At 42.6% G+C, this 14,992-nt stretch overlaps 2 protein-coding genes across 2 annotated transcripts; both read right to left on the reverse strand.

Moving 5' to 3' along the window:
* Positions 1–66: 66 nt before the first annotated feature.
* Positions 67–5,413, reverse strand: LOC128760877 (troponin T, cardiac muscle isoforms-like). The gene is made up of 10 exons (XM_053868599.1): positions 5,394–5,413; positions 5,299–5,320; positions 4,299–4,362; positions 4,124–4,240; positions 3,987–4,064; positions 3,813–3,914; positions 3,637–3,743; positions 3,467–3,557; positions 3,170–3,210; positions 67–255 (listed from the first exon to the last, which is right to left on the reverse strand). Exons 4-10 carry the CDS (start codon positions 4,220–4,222, stop codon positions 216–218), a joined length of 558 nt encoding a protein of 185 aa, XP_053724574.1. The 5' UTR covers positions 4,223–4,240; positions 4,299–4,362; positions 5,299–5,320; positions 5,394–5,413; the 3' UTR covers positions 67–215.
* A 7,027-nt stretch (positions 5,414–12,440) lies between these two features.
* On the reverse strand, positions 12,441–14,992 carry tnni1b (troponin I type 1b (skeletal, slow)). The gene is made up of 6 exons (XM_053868600.1): positions 14,483–14,992; positions 14,370–14,408; positions 13,667–13,798; positions 13,512–13,601; positions 12,871–13,047; positions 12,441–12,644 (listed from the first exon to the last, which is right to left on the reverse strand). The coding sequence occupies exons 2-6, from the start codon at positions 14,376–14,378 to the stop codon at positions 12,540–12,542; spliced, it is 513 nt and encodes a 170-aa protein (XP_053724575.1). The 5' UTR covers positions 14,379–14,408; positions 14,483–14,992; the 3' UTR covers positions 12,441–12,539.

A 14,992-nucleotide genomic window follows, 5' to 3' on the forward strand; every position in this document is an offset into this window, starting at 1 on the left:
ATTATCCGAGCCACAACAACCAGGTTCCCACAACTCAAAAGAAAACTCAATGTCTCAAACTTGTCACATGGTTACACAACGATAGCTTTATTGATGCAGCTTCAGTTTTTTTTTGTTTTGTTTTTCCAAATGCTAATGGGATTTGTTTCATTCTCCGGGTGATCCTGGGACTTTGGTACGCTGCCACAGTTTCCCTCCAGTCAGCGCTGCAGGTACTATTTCCTCAGGCCTCTCTTGGTTCTGCCGCCCTTTGAACTGAAATTAAAGTCAGAGTCAGCAGAAAAAACAGCGATCAGCGACAAGCCGTCCGACCTGAATGTTGCACAGATGTGTGTTCAAACACACTGAAACCATACTAGTCGATGGAAAGTCCCGGTGCTTTCTGCTAGTAAAGTAAGATATCATCCTGTGTTGCACATTTTAATGACATCTGAAAAGTTTGTCATCAGTCATGAGTCGGTTTTCCTCACGCCTCACCTCCACCCTTACTCCTCCCGTTCAAGGGAGGGTCATCTCTGTCTTTTGAAACTTGCACTCGATTGCTCCGTTCAAAGTCACACGAGTGCACAGTTCGCCCCAACACTGTGACCACCTTTGTAATGGGTTGCCAAAACTGGACGCCTCATCGGTTGTGCTAGAATATCAACAAAGCTTAGAGAATAAAGGGTCATTAAACTGGATCCAGCAGACATCGACTTGGCAAAACTCAACCATTGCTGACTGTGATTCTAATATTCTTGGACTTGTGATTCTAATAGACTTGGACAAATGATATATGATAGATATATGCTTTCTCTGCTCATACACTGACGCACCAAACGCGAATCAGCGATGTTAGTTGCACCACACGCAAGTGCCAATAGCGTCTTCCCCGCGACTCTCACAGGAGGGTCGATCTGCTGGTCCTTATCTCCTGTAAGAGATTTGAACGCACCCGTCTCTGGGTCATAACATTCACACTTCAGTCGGTCGTCAATGCAAGCAGCCGAGTGAGTCAACTTCACTTCCACTGTCTTTGTCTTTTGGAATCAGGGATCTGATTGCTTAACGTGCCACGAGAAACGCATTGAAGATTAATAAAAACATTATGACCAGCAGTGTTATTTTACTGTATAACATCCCATTGGATGAGCGGCGTGAAAGTGAATTTCCGCTTTACACCTTCTGGTGCCTTGTTTGAGTTTTGGAAAACACTTGGCTCATAAAATGATGTCCTGGGTTAAGTTCCAGGGCTTTCAAATGCCAAATAAATCAGACATCCATCATCCTTTATTAGAACGATAGAACGATAGATACGCATATTGGAGCTCAGTCAAAACAATCGCTGCTCATGGAGTCCTTTCATGTTGGCTCCTGTCTGAGACAGTGTTTCCTTGTCACTGCGGGTGAAGCTGTTGTTTCTGAGATGGAGAGCGGCCATATTTTAGCTGGTTGGCTGCTCCAGACTTGGAGCAGAGCCAATGTGCCGACAGTTTGACTTGAGGTAACTTGAGGTGTTGCAAAAATCATTTGTTTTGGGATTATCCTCTTAAGACACAAGTCAAACACACATCTGTCATGTTGCCATGGAGCGAATCAAAGTGCTTTTCATCTCCTGACCACGAAGAGTGAACCCTCACCGTCAGAGCTGCATGCCGGTACTTCAGTGTTGAAGTGCTCCATAAATTGTTAGCACTTTTGTGAGCCAGTTGTGGTTAAAAATAGGTTGATTAAATTTTAGCTAAGCTGGAGTTGACCACTGGTCAACTTTCCAGAACGGCAGAAGCTTCCACAGCCGCCTGTTGTTGAGAGAGGATTTGCTAGCACATAGACTTCTATCTTTATCTGCTGTTGCTACCGACAGTTGCAGCCTTCCTTGGCTGTTACTGCGCATTTATTACATGTATCTGGCAAATATTGGTCGGCACTGAGTTCAGCAGCTGCAGTGTGGTGACGGTTGACTTGTTCAGTCATAATAGTAGAAACACAAATATAGACCCAAAATCAGAGTCTTACATGAGTTATTCTAAACGTAAAACCAAAGAGCTGTTCACAGTCAACTGGACCAGAGCTACAAGAAGCGCATGAAATATAATTGAATGGACAAACATAGTTCGTGTTTGCTAAATCATCATAAATCATCTTCCAGATACCTGGCCATGTCTCCCTTTAGGTTATTGGTTCTATCATTATTCTCTTCCACAAACCACTGGTGCTGGTAATTACAATATTATTACATAGCTCCTAAATGATACTCCATGTTTGAACTGCCTTCCAGTTCTACATGGAATTGGGAATTTCTGAGGTGCGAGTGCAAGTTTCTTATGGGGTCCCTGAAGTCGGATTTCCACATGGCTATGTGGGAGAATTCTTCCCACCCCTGAGTACAGAATCCAAGATGGCTTCCCTAGGTGTAACCAGGAAGTAGAAGAACAACGCCGGTGGAGAAATGCTTTTGTGTTTGATCAATATTTGGTGTCTTTGGCGTGTATTTTGACAAGGCAAGTGCAAAAATCATTTCCATGGACATCTGCATCTTGTTTTCAGACTTTGCTGACTGTAACGCATCAAACTTGGCCGTGACAACGTTTCCGGCACCGAGCTGAACGCACTGTGAGTGGTACTGACCACTGCAAATACACGAATGTGCCTTTAGCAAGTGAATCAGCTACAGATCATAATGTTCAGTATCTGAATGTCGAGTTTCTGGTTCTTAGCACAGCCTTCACACGCCCACTGTCTCTGGAACCACTGCCAGTTCTGATATCTGCGGACCTGGGTCACTCTGTTGCTGTGCTGGAACAAGTTTGACAAAATGTGAGGAGACCATGACAGTAGCGATGTCGGGAGTTGAGGACTTTACAATATTTATCTGGTGGTCACAATGTTTTGGCTGTTGATATGATACGTGTGCGTGTTGTGAAAATAGTTGGTGAGGAAAGCTCATTACTTTTGAAACAGCAAATGAAGGAGTGGTCCAGTCAAAATAATGTGTAAACCTTACAGTGTCAGTTTGATGTATGAGCTGATGACGACAGTCAGTGTCCGTCAGCTGGGTCAACATTTGTTCCCCACGCTTGCGAGATGATTATTAATGTGGTGCTCAGTAGTGCCTCCGGGGCTAGTGGAGATCATCATCATGAGAGAGTTCCAGTGTTTGTGTACTGTAGGTGTGAGTCAGGAAACTTACACTTTCTGGTGATCGCTGACCCGGTTCCTCAGCACGGTGACCTGAAGAGAAACATGAATACCATTTGTCTTTCAGTGCAACATGTTGAGCAGGAAACAAGGCACTGTTTAATTTTAGACAACTTGTATGACTCGAAAAGGAAATACATATTAAAACGAAGTGTTTGGATGAAAAATTATTGGAATTTAAAATCTAAAAAAATGCATTTTACACTAGAACAGTCCGATGGAGAAAAAGGAAAAATGTCAAAAAGGGCCGTATGCTGGTCTGTCGTGAGGGTTCAGGACCGATTCTGACCTCATACTTCTGCTTGGCGTAAGTGTGCTGCAGCTCAAACTTCTCTGCTTCCAGCTGTCGCAGCCAGTCCACCAGCTCCTTTGCTTTCTCCCTGCACACACACACACCACACACGAATGAGCTTGTGCAGCTGCACGGGAAGATTTGAAGCTTCTTCTCCTCCTCCTCACTTGAGTTTGTCCTCCCTCATGTGCTCGATGTTCAGTTCCTTACGGCGGTCGCTCAGAATCTTCTTTTTCTTTTCTCTCTCTGTTTGTCTTTTTGTCCCGGTTTGTGTCTGTATTGGTTCAGCCAATGAGATCATTCGGTGGTGTCGTCACAGTTGCCAATATAAAATGAGTGTCACCTTATATCCGGTGAAACTCAGGTTGGAAAGAATCAACTTCTTCCTGGCATCGTCGTCGGCTCTCTTCTTCATCTCTTCCTCCTCTTTTCGAGCCTTTTCTTCCTGTTTTGTGGGAATCAAGTCTGAGTGATAAGTTCAGATGATGGTCAGCAGTGACCATGCTGTAGTCAGTACCGCCATTTTGTTCTGCCGCTCTCGCTCCCTCTCCGCTCTGATCTTCATCTGCTCGGCGCGCTCCGACCGACGCTTCTCCTAAGGGGAGTTACATTTAACTCGCGTTGGCAGCCATCTTGAGAGTCACAGAAACATACGATCCGATCAGTCAGGTTCAGAAGCTCCTCCTCTTCTTTCTTGCGGCTCTCAAAATGAGCCTCGATCAGAGTCTGCAGCTCGTTCAGGTCTTTCTCCATACGTTTGCGATGAATGTCCTGAGGGTGAAGGGACATGGAGTAAAACACAAACGCGGCCGCTTGCTACTTAGCTCACATCGAAGTCGACTTTTTCTCCATCTGGGATTTTGGGAGCGGCCAAGCCGGGAACAAAGCCATGTCTGAGGAGGAAAGACCAACGTTGTTAATGACCATGACATGAATTGAGCTCATGATTTGGAACGTTTTGTTGATCCCTTTTCACAAACGGATTAATGGAGCTGAGTCACTACCTGCTGCATGTGACTAAACATGAAAGCGGATCTGACTCATGGTTTTGTTTTTTTAATCTCACAATTCAGCTGAATCCATGTGACTTACGACATAGAAAGTGAAAGGATCGGAGTCGCTTTGCCTTGAGATGCAACTCAGTCAGCGATTTATTCCACAGATCTCAGTGCATTTCGTTGACTTGGCAAACTCAGCAGGAATTGACTTTGGCTCGTGGAATCCCACAGATCTGAATGAGTCTCCAGCTCACCACAATCATGGGCGGGCCTTGAGGACATGCAAGCCAGCAGGCACTTGCTTGGAGCACCGGCCACTCGAGGATGCCAACATGTATTCCTGGACCCCACTGAGAACTTTAACAAAAAAACAAAACAAAAAAAAAAAAACAACTGCAGTGTGCACGGGTGGGGCTCCAGCCATTTCGTTCATAAAAGGTCCCAGACCAGTGTTTATTTTGCGGTTAGGTTTGTAGCTTCATGCTCTCAAATGAAATTGGTGCCAAAGATTTTGTGATGTTCATGTTGTGAAGTGGCGAATGGTTTCCGGAGAACATGGTGAAGGCGGGGAAAAGAGCAGTCTGCCTTCACGAGATCTCGCAGCGGGAAGCACTGCTTGAAAGTCTGACTCACCGAGGGCCCATTCTGCTTTTTAAATTATATTTCTTTCCTAAAAACTACAGCGAAGATCATAAATATGTTACACACTGAAACACCAGCTGCAGAACACAGTAGAGCCAATGAAAGGCGTTTTACTAAATCAATAAATGAACTGTCGCAGTCAACAATAGTCATAAGATTGTAAACCAACAATATTAACACAGTCCTTACTTTGTTTTCGGCTTGACGTCCTCTGCAAGAAGACATGAATTAGTTAGCTGACTCAGTTAAAACAACACTTTTAAGGTGGGCTCGCACCCCCGTACCTCCATCATGTTCATCACCGTCATCTGTCAGGAGATAAGATAGGACAAACCATGAGTCAGCAGAAAACATGTGAGGGGAGAAGGTGCCCTCAGGAGTGAAACCAGAGTCCAAAACAAGTGTTTGTTGTGAAGTGTGTTTTCATAACACACTGTTGTGTAAGCATCACTTACAGGTGTACATATTTTTGTGTCATTTTTCTAATAATGTTGAAACGAAATAACTTGTCATAGCCTCTTGACAAATGAAGATTGAGAGACGAGTGCTTCGTCACTTCTGATGGACCGTGTCAGAACAGGTGCACATGGTGAGCGCAGCTCTGTCAACTCCTTGACTTTTAGAAAATGTGGTTTAAGTGGTGGTGTTCTCAAAATTTAAATTTTAGTCAAATGTGAATGAACAACATCAATTATTTGGGCTGGAGATTTGGTTGAAAAGGCAGGTGGTCATAAACTCAACTCACTGAACGTTTGTGAATATCAGGTTCAATGTTGACATGAAAACACTACAACTGATGGAGTATTATTCTGAAACTTAGTACTATGTGAAACAATAAACCATCTCTCAAATAAGTAATATTTATGTTCAAAACAAAACAACACAGTTTGGAAGTTCCTTAAAGGACAATTATATCCATAAACACTGTCGCTGCCCAAGACAGGAAGTCTTTGTTTTAATGTGTCAATGATTTTAAGTGAATGCTCACAAGTGTCATTAGGGAGATGTGCATTAAGAGTTATGTAAACATTGAATTAGCATAAGCAATGCTACCTTCCTCCTCCTCCTCCTCCTCCTCCTCCTCATACTCCTCTACCTCTTCCTCCACCTCTTCCTCTTCTGTGCAGAGCAAGCATTCAGAGTTAGAAGCAGACACTGAAAACAAGTCTCTTTGGAATGATGAAGCTTTCTGCCACTTTTTTGCCCTTTATTGACATAATTATTCAAATGTTGTATAGGTATTCTAGTGGTGTTTTTGCCACTTGCATGGTGGAGTTACTTTCCTCAACATGCCTGTCTCCAGCTCAACAGTTTCCTCCCCCATTCTCTGTGGGAAGCGGTGAGACATGAGCTGGACTCTCTCTGCTCTCCACATGTAACTCTACCTCTCCCCAGTAAGCCAAGCTGCACCTAGAGGAATTTTAACAGGCCCAGAAATCAAAGTGGGTATTGTACTTGCGCCACTGACTTCCCTGAGGTCCCCTTTTGGGAATATACACTGACCTACATGTCTCTCTCGCCACCGCAACGAGAGACAGGTGAAGCTTAAGCCCCGGCCCTCACAAAGACGAGTGCTTTGAAGGCTACCTACTGTTCCATCTGGACTGAAAAAAAGACAAATCCTCCCGGGTGTTTGGGCGAGGTGAACAATTGCCAGCCTCTTATCAGGAAGGCCTGACTGCGAGGACAAAGCTCAGCAGCTGCTGGGACAGTGGCAGTAACACGCCAAAAATACCGAACGACGCGAGGCTTAGCAGATGAAGCGTGATGAGTAGCTAAGAATAAATGCAGCGTGCGTGTGAAGCGGGTAACAAAGTGGCAGAAAAGAGAATAAAGGAACACCGGTTGATATTGTTCGTAGACAAAGGATGTACCAACAATATCGCCCTCTGCAGAATTAAACCAGAACAGAAGCGTTGATGGACATACATGCAGCATTAGTGCATGGTACGTGCATTATTCTGCTTCAGTGAGGCCAGGACTTGAGTGACTTACGGTTTTCGCTGCAAGGAAAGAAACATATATTGAGAGTCAGTCAGGAATATCATCGCGATGAAGTTTGTCTTTTAACTCACTCGTGTGTGGCGTCTTCAGTGTCCGACATGATGTGGCACCTGAAAGGAAGAGGGTTTAACTGTTGACTTAAAAAAAACCTTTTATATCCTTCAGTCAATTCTCACTTGGACCTCCTTGTGAACACGGAAATTTTAAATCTAACACTTGCTACCCTCACAAAGAAGTTGTCATGAATGATGACACAAACACACACACTCTCTTCATGCTTTCCCCAGCCTTTCATCCTTCACCTCACCACCAAAGAAACCATGACTCCTAACCAAACTTAAACCCAATTTGGAGTGTTTGTCCTCACATTGAGGTTTGACATAGTGTTGTCCAGCAAAAATGTCCCTACAAGTAGGTGTGCATCCAAGAATCGGTCCCCACAAGCATAGCTATAGGTACTCACACACACACACACACACACACACACACCGAGGGTTCCGGTTCTCTCAGGTTCATCAAGTGAAAGCCCGGGGGCGTCGTGGTGAACTCGAATGCACTTTCAGTGACAACACACTGTAGGGAGCTCCTCCTCTCCATTTTGGCTTGAGATTTTATGAAAATTCTCGATCAAAGCCTGATTGATTTTTGAGGCGTGCTACCAGGAGTAACAAACTCCACATGGCAACACACAACTACGTATGTCATTACCACACATGCACACACATCATGTAATGGTTGGCTCACACTCAGGCTCACACACCCCTTGTGACTCACACCGATCCATATTCACAAACACACACCCACACATACATCCAGTGTGCACACCCTTGTGTTGTCGTAAAACCAAACTTGCACGGTCAGTTCTCTCACATGTGTGGTTTTCTCTCATACAAACTATCACTCGCGCACACATGCAAAATCACACTTGCCTGGTCGTGTGTGCATTTGCATGTTTGCTCAGTCACCCGCATGCAAACACAAACTGTACAATGGTTGTGAGTTGAATTTTAGTCGATCACATTCAGACTAGAGTTGAAGGCCACCAGTGGACTTACCCTGGAAGTGCTCTGCTCGCTCAGGACCGCAGGTTTGATGGGCGATGGAGGCGACTGCCTCTCTCTGTAGGCAATAAGCTTTTAAAGCCAGGAGCGGATCACATGGCGACGGGCGGCCCGGGCCTTCACTGGGTGGGCACATACCTGCGAACGGAGCACAGCTGACGCCAACTCGAATGGGAAAACATGCATTCTCGCCGGACTGGTGTTGACTATTTTTACTCAAGTGAACAACGTGGGATTAGAGTTCTGAAAAGGTTCCAGAGTCTCAGGTCCGGCCCGACATGAGAAGGTTAGAGATAATCCCTGTAAACCATCTCCCCGGGAGTCCACAAACACTCAAGATCCTCCTGACTTCCCTGCTAAAGTTAGCTGTCGTTTCAGCCGAACCGAACTTCATGCTGTGTAATGGCTCATCAATTATTATAGTATGATAAACCTGCTTCATATTGGGCTGCAGCTCTGCTTGCTTGTGTTTGCTCCGGTTTCTTCCTCCAGTCCAAAAACTGAGAGCTGCAAACAGAAGGGAATGCAGAAACCCAGACACCTGGACCGCACCCCCATTGAGGGACCAAATGGATGCCATGGAGTGCTGCTTTTATTCAACAATAAAGCCACATAAAAATCTGAGAAGGTTATGAGATTAAATCATTAAAGACATCCCACTATTGTCAGCTGCTGCCGGAGGCACAACAAGGAGCCTTTTGCTTTCTCAAGTGACTCACGGAGCTTCTCTGCATTTAGCACACTTGAACAGTGCACCAGCATTATGTAACCTCTACAATTTATTCCCTAAACTGGAGGTGTTATGCAAACAAGTCAATCCCATCAGCGCTGGCCAAAGACAGAGTATAGTGTTCCCTCCTTTTCTTCTCTCCTCTGATCTTGGCGCTCTGTCTTCACATGCAATAACCTGTTATCATCGCTGCGCCTACCCGCCAAGTCGCTCTTCTTTGACCTTTAGTCTTGTGGTCGCGCCTGCTGGAGGCTGGCGAAGCCAAGTGGAGGAAGCGAAACCGTCTTGTCAATTGTCGCCGCTTCTCTGTTGGCAAATGTCCAGCGATTCTAAAACAGGCAACATTCGCTCAAAGTTTTCAACACGGAGCTGCATAATTACTGTGGTTAGTGATAATGAAGGCGTGTACACGTGTCTTATCTGCGGTGGCTCAGTGCGCACTAATAGGTTAATGATTGACAGGTTATGCTACAGGACATAATCATTTACCAAACTGTAATAGCACCTGAGAGCACAAACGTTTATCAGGGAGAAAGCTAATGAGTGCAATGAAATAAGCCGTTCCTGCAATGTTCATTTAAGATATTACTTCCCAAAAAAAATAAATAAATAAATTCTCCGTTGATAACTGGAGAAAGTAACTTGAAAATGTAGGAATAAATAAGTGTTAAAAAGATGATGATAATTATTATTATTTATTTATTTATTTATTATTAAAAAAGGAGCAGCACACTACAGAAAGATAATTCTATAATATAGATTTAAAAGGGAAAAAGAACATGATAAACTAAGATAAATACAATGTGAGGAACAAGACACTTTTAAAAGTATGATTATTGACAACAGATTTATTGTTTACTTTAAACGTTTTTGATAAATAAGAGGGTACTAACGCATATCTCGGTATTCATGCTGATATCGTCTTATTTCATTATTATTATCAATAATTCTACATATATTTGCGCAAATGTTGTGTATACTATTATTCCACTTCCATTTTCCAAGTCATAATTTTATTCTGGCAATGTAGATGCCTTGACAGTAAATTACAGAAGTTACAGAATGACACTTTTCAATAGACAAGTGAGGCGGCTGTTACACATTCACCTAATGACTGTATTTTGTCGGGGTTTTATGTTTGCGGCGCGTCTGAGTTAAACCCAGCAATAAAAGTGAGTCGCTCTGCTCCTTCGACGGCTCACAAGCTTGTTGTCTAAGTTGAAGCCTTCTGAGCATGAATCACAGTTTAATATAGGTGTCACTTTTTCATACTGGCTATATTCACTTGTAGTTGCTGTTGTTTGGCTGCTGAACTCTGATAATGTGTCTGAAGGTCTGTAAATCATCACACAGGTGGGTTTTAATCGCAGCCATAAATCACGTCGTTCACATCTGAGGCTTATGGAGGCTGCGCTCGCTTTCACTGACTTCTGCTGCGGCTGGTTCCAGTGCCGGGGCCCCGCCCGTCTGCCACCATCAAGGCAAACAAAGAGACGCACTAACGCGGCCCGTAACTGACGGAACTCGACACGACACGAGTCCTGACAAGCTGACGTTATTGAAATCTGCCTCCAAGTTTAGTTTAACCCTCGAGCTCTTGAATTCACATCTCATAACATTTATTTTAATACCGTCGTAGAAAAGATTGTCGGAGACACTAGTGCGCTTGTACTGACATCGTGTGGTGAAGAGAAAAACTGAGGCAATAAAATCTCCCACGTTCACTTGCGGTTTATTTTGACTCGAATCAACTTCAACTGATGCTTCGACATAATATTCTCTCACATGACAGGTGTCCAACTATGCGCCACTTGATTCATCGATGATTATTATTTTATACTAAATAAAAATAGTATTTCAATGGTTGTTTCGTTTGAATTGGTTCCTTTAATCTATTTGTTGCAGAATGGAATCGGTTGAATATGAAATATTATTAGAAATATTATGTGTTCTTCTTCTTCTTCTTTACAAAAATAACCTCAAGCCTTTTATGATTTTTGTACTGTCTTAAAATTATGAACTGACTTATAAGATTCAAGGTTTAATATTTTCAAATGGCTGTTAACATTATTTTCCTCCTTACTTTATAGTTTATCTGAGGTATGTTTCCAAAACGGGTCACTATGCAACCATATATGAATGGTGTTGCATAACAGTTCATTTTTTTAATTTTTTTAATGATTGAAATTTTAACTTAAACGTTGAAAAGAGGTCATTTGCCTGCGACACTTTTGGTCACGTGTTAGCATGCATTAGTGTGTCAACACTATCATCTTGCCGCTGCCTCCATTCGGATACACCTTTGAAAACAAAAACCTCTTACCTTGCATCAGTTTATGGTTTCTTCATTTCAGATAAGGTCTGCACGACTTTTCCCTTTTGGAAAAAACGCTGAGGAAATTTAAATCTTACCTTCTCATTCGTGTTTTGCTTTGCTTTGTTTTGCGTTGTGTAGCTTGGTTCTCAGGTTTGCATTACATCCAAATGGTTTTTAAAAGTTTAATTCTGCACAGATGCTACAATGCATTGCCATACAATTGCCATACAAAGTAGTGTAGTAGTATTACAAACTGTTATATTCATCACAATCACGTCCCATCACAAAGTTGGAATTGAACATTTTGTTCATTTAATCAATTTAAATATCAAATATCATTTAATGGTGACTTTGTCGGAAGCAATGTTTTACAACATGCTGACAATCTAGTTTTATGAAAATATATGGTACATTGGTGAATTTGCCTTTTTGAAGAGAGAAACTGAGAAGTACTTTATTGACTGTGTTGTTAACTGAATTTCACTGATCAGCTTAAAAATGTTTGAAGGACTGTTTTAAGAAGCAAAACAAAAAATAATGGGGATGAACGCCTCGGTCCACCACTACCAGTCCCTCTTATGGAGTACTGCACTTTGACATTCCTCATGGTAAGGTCTTCTCTGGAGTTACTTCAGAGGAGAAGCGAACATCTGAATCAGAGTAGTGGTGTTTTCTTTGGCGAGAGCTGGTGTTTGTGTACTCGAAGAAGGCATTTGACTTTGCAGCTTGTGCTGTTGCTGGGGTTTCTCCATGGATATGATGTAGTGGACCCTTTAAAGATCTTATCAGCGGTTCTACTCATGAACTTAATGAGCAATATCTGTCACCTCAGCTGGAGTTGGAAGGGATTTTTGATTTCATAGCATGCCACGTTCCTCCCCCCTCTGACCTCCGAACTTGAGACTTTACAGAACCACAGAACAGTATTGGAGTTGCCAAAAAAAGGGATGAGGCAAGAATCTCAGTTATCTGGGGTAGGCTCAAAGCAAAGTCGCTGCCCATCCGAGTCGGGGCAGCCAGCTGAGGTGTTTCCGAATCTATTCGGCATGCCTTCCTTGTGATGTGTTCTGGCAATGTCACTGTGTAAAGAATAAAGAAACCCCAGGACAGACCCTGGATCACTGGAGAGATTACATCAGTATTCCACTGAGGAGGTTGTGAAGTCAAGGCTTCACCACAGTGGAGATGCAGATGAAGGAAAGAAAACACAAAAATGATGTTTGAAAATGGCGGTCATCTCAATTTATTCATTTGCAGCAGTCACATCCGGAATATAGGGATGGCATGTTTGTGTTATTGTGAAGTAGGTCTAGATCATTTACTGGGCGGCACCTTTAGCTGCATCAAACATCTTCTTGCGGCCCTCCATGCCCGACATGGCTTCCACGTTCTTCCTCCAGTCGCTCACCTCGACTGTCTTCTCCTGTCAGATGGAGTGTTTTATGAGACAGTGGGGACACACAGTATTACCCTGTGAAGTTGCAAATGCACTACCATATGTAAAAAGAGGAGCTTAATCCTTAGTGATGGTGCAGTATTATAGTCTCCAATCTAACAATGTTGGTAGTATTGTGTTCACAGATTGTCTCCAACTGTTACTCAGCTTCGTTTATCCCATGTTTGTGTAATTTTGGAGTTCTTTTGCCCACCTTTTCTGTGTCTTCCTTCTTGACTGATTTGAGGTTTGCGCGCAGATCCAGGGAAACCTTGTGCTTGGAGCCCAGTAGGGAGCGCAGGATGGCATCGGCAGAGACTCTCACCCGTCTCAGGTTGGGTCTCTTGAACTTCCCTCGCAAGTCCAGAACCTTGATATTCAGATCTTTAATCTATAGAGGAAGTTGAAGACAATTAAGTTTGCTTTATGACAATGAATTGGAGTGGAGTTGAAGAAGAGAATGGAGTTCGTGTTTTCCTTATTGATTTGAGTTACTATACAACTGAAGGAATATATAGAGAAAGTGTGTCTATGGTCATTCCATCTGAGGATCTTAACAAAAAGTGCACCATGAGATACAAGTTTTTGGCACCAAAAATGGGAATGAATGTTTCTGATCAAGTTTCAGTAGATAAGCAGCATACTGCGACAGTTTTGACCAAGAGGAATCATTTTAGTGAGACATGCAGCTACACTCCTCCTTCCCATTGCTAGCAGTAGCTCGATAAAAGTTAAATTCTGTTTCCTTCAGTAATTCACCCGGCACTGTTTGACCGTGTACGCACCATGCAAGTAGATTCAGATCCAGAAATACAGACTAACCATGAAGTGAATGTATCAGGAAAGGTGTTTTACCTCTCTGGTATTGTGCATCACTTTGGCTTCAATGTCGTACCGCTCCTCATCCACGACATCAATTTTAGCATGCAGCTCTTGACAAAGCGCCTTGAAAAACACAATGATGATATTTAAACACTAGATCATGTAAAAAAAAGTTGGTGAACTCGTACCTGCAGTTCTGCTAAGGACATGCGACTGGTCTGTATCTCTGGAGCTTTCTCTTCCAGGTACCTTTCTTTCTCCTCCTCTTTCATGATTATCTCTTGTTCAAGCTCCTCTTTGGCTTTGGCCACCATCAAGCTCTGGATAACACCAAGTTACATTTTATAAAACATGGTCTGCATGTTGTTTTCATTTGACTTCACATGCTGTAACGTAGTGGTCAGCCAAAGACAGAACATCTTACTAAAATAACACTGAAAAAAAATCCTAAAAATACTGTGGACAAAGGAAGAAAAACATAAAAAAATGGCTTGGTTATATACCAGGGACAGTTTTTTCATTTAATATAACATCAGTGCGAGGTCCAGAAGCATAGACTATATATTTTAAATTAAAGCTAACTAAAAAGTATTGTTGAATTAATTATGTATTTTTCTACATGAAAAATTACACCAACAAAAAAAATCCAAACAAAAATGTTGCAGAACAAGTTATATATGTAATATTCCCAAACAAAAACATAAATGAATGAAATACTTAAAAAAATATATACTCACAAATATTGTGACATAAAAAATGAAGTATAAACATTATGGCTGAGTAAAAAATAACCTTTTTTGTAAAATAGTGTAAATGACCTGAAAATAGTGAACCAAATGCACAATATGACAGGCTGGTATTTATTTAAAAGTGTTACAACAGAGAACTAACCTTCAGCATGAGCTTGCGGGAGGCTGAGATTTTTGATTTCTGCCAAAAAAGAGGACATTTTCACGCACTGAAACGTCATTCTGATGGTAACTCCACACTGGAGTGCGTCTTACCTCTGGTCTGCGAGGTGTCCAGTCATCAACATGCAACACAAAAGTAAGGAAAATGAAACTTTTATTTATAGCCACCTCTCATTGTGAAGCCAGGGAATAATAGCCTTCATCTGTGCTAATCTGCCTCTATAAATAAAGCCCTCTTTCAATTTGTAACTGATACGCTGATGGATCAACAACAGAAACACAATACACTTACGCTTTCTCAGGCATCTTGGTTATCTTGGTTCTCCCTGGAAGACAAAAATATAACTCTTACTCCCTGAAGTCTGGTTGTCAGAGGGGGCACCTCTTGAATCAAGCACCCCCTTGGGCCATCACCAGAGTTTCCATTTTAGCCCTGGAGTAAGTGTGTGTCTCTACATGGTGGATTGTGTACTGTGGGCTTAGACATGTATACATGTCTTATTATTTTTAACACTGATGATAGATCCGTGTGTCCAGTCATGTTGCAGTTGTGTTGTTTATCTGTGATGGCTTGGTCCTTGCTTAGTGGCCTGCTGGACAAGA

This window comes from Synchiropus splendidus, chromosome 6 (assembly GCF_027744825.2).
Source record: "Synchiropus splendidus isolate RoL2022-P1 chromosome 6, RoL_Sspl_1.0, whole genome shotgun sequence".
Taxonomy (NCBI): Eukaryota; Metazoa; Chordata; class Actinopteri; order Syngnathiformes; family Callionymidae; genus Synchiropus; species Synchiropus splendidus.

What these genes read in the sequence shown, in the direction of transcription:
- LOC128760877 (XM_053868599.1), bottom strand. Translation starts at nt 4,222, where the DNA reads ATGGAGAAAGACCTGAACGAGCTGCAGACTCTGATCGAGGCTCATTTT. An exon ending in ATGAGGGAGGACAAACTCAA is followed by an intron (nt 3,558 to 3,636) that starts GTGAGGAGGAGG and finishes GTGTGTGTGCAG; the next exon opens with GGAGAAAGCAAAGGAGCTGG. An exon ending in GTCAGCGATCACCAGAAAGT is followed by an intron (nt 256 to 3,169) that starts GTAAGTTTCCTG and finishes CTTTAATTTCAG; the next exon opens with TTCAAAGGGCGGCAGAACCA.
- tnni1b (XM_053868600.1), bottom strand. An exon ending in TGATGCACAATACCAGAGAG is followed by an intron (nt 13,048 to 13,511) that starts GTAAAACACCTT and finishes CTTCCTCTATAG; the next exon opens with ATTAAAGATCTGAATATCAA. An exon ending in AGAAGGAAGACACAGAAAAG is followed by an intron (nt 12,645 to 12,870) that starts GTGGGCAAAAGA and finishes TCCATCTGACAG; the next exon opens with GAGAAGACAGTCGAGGTGAG.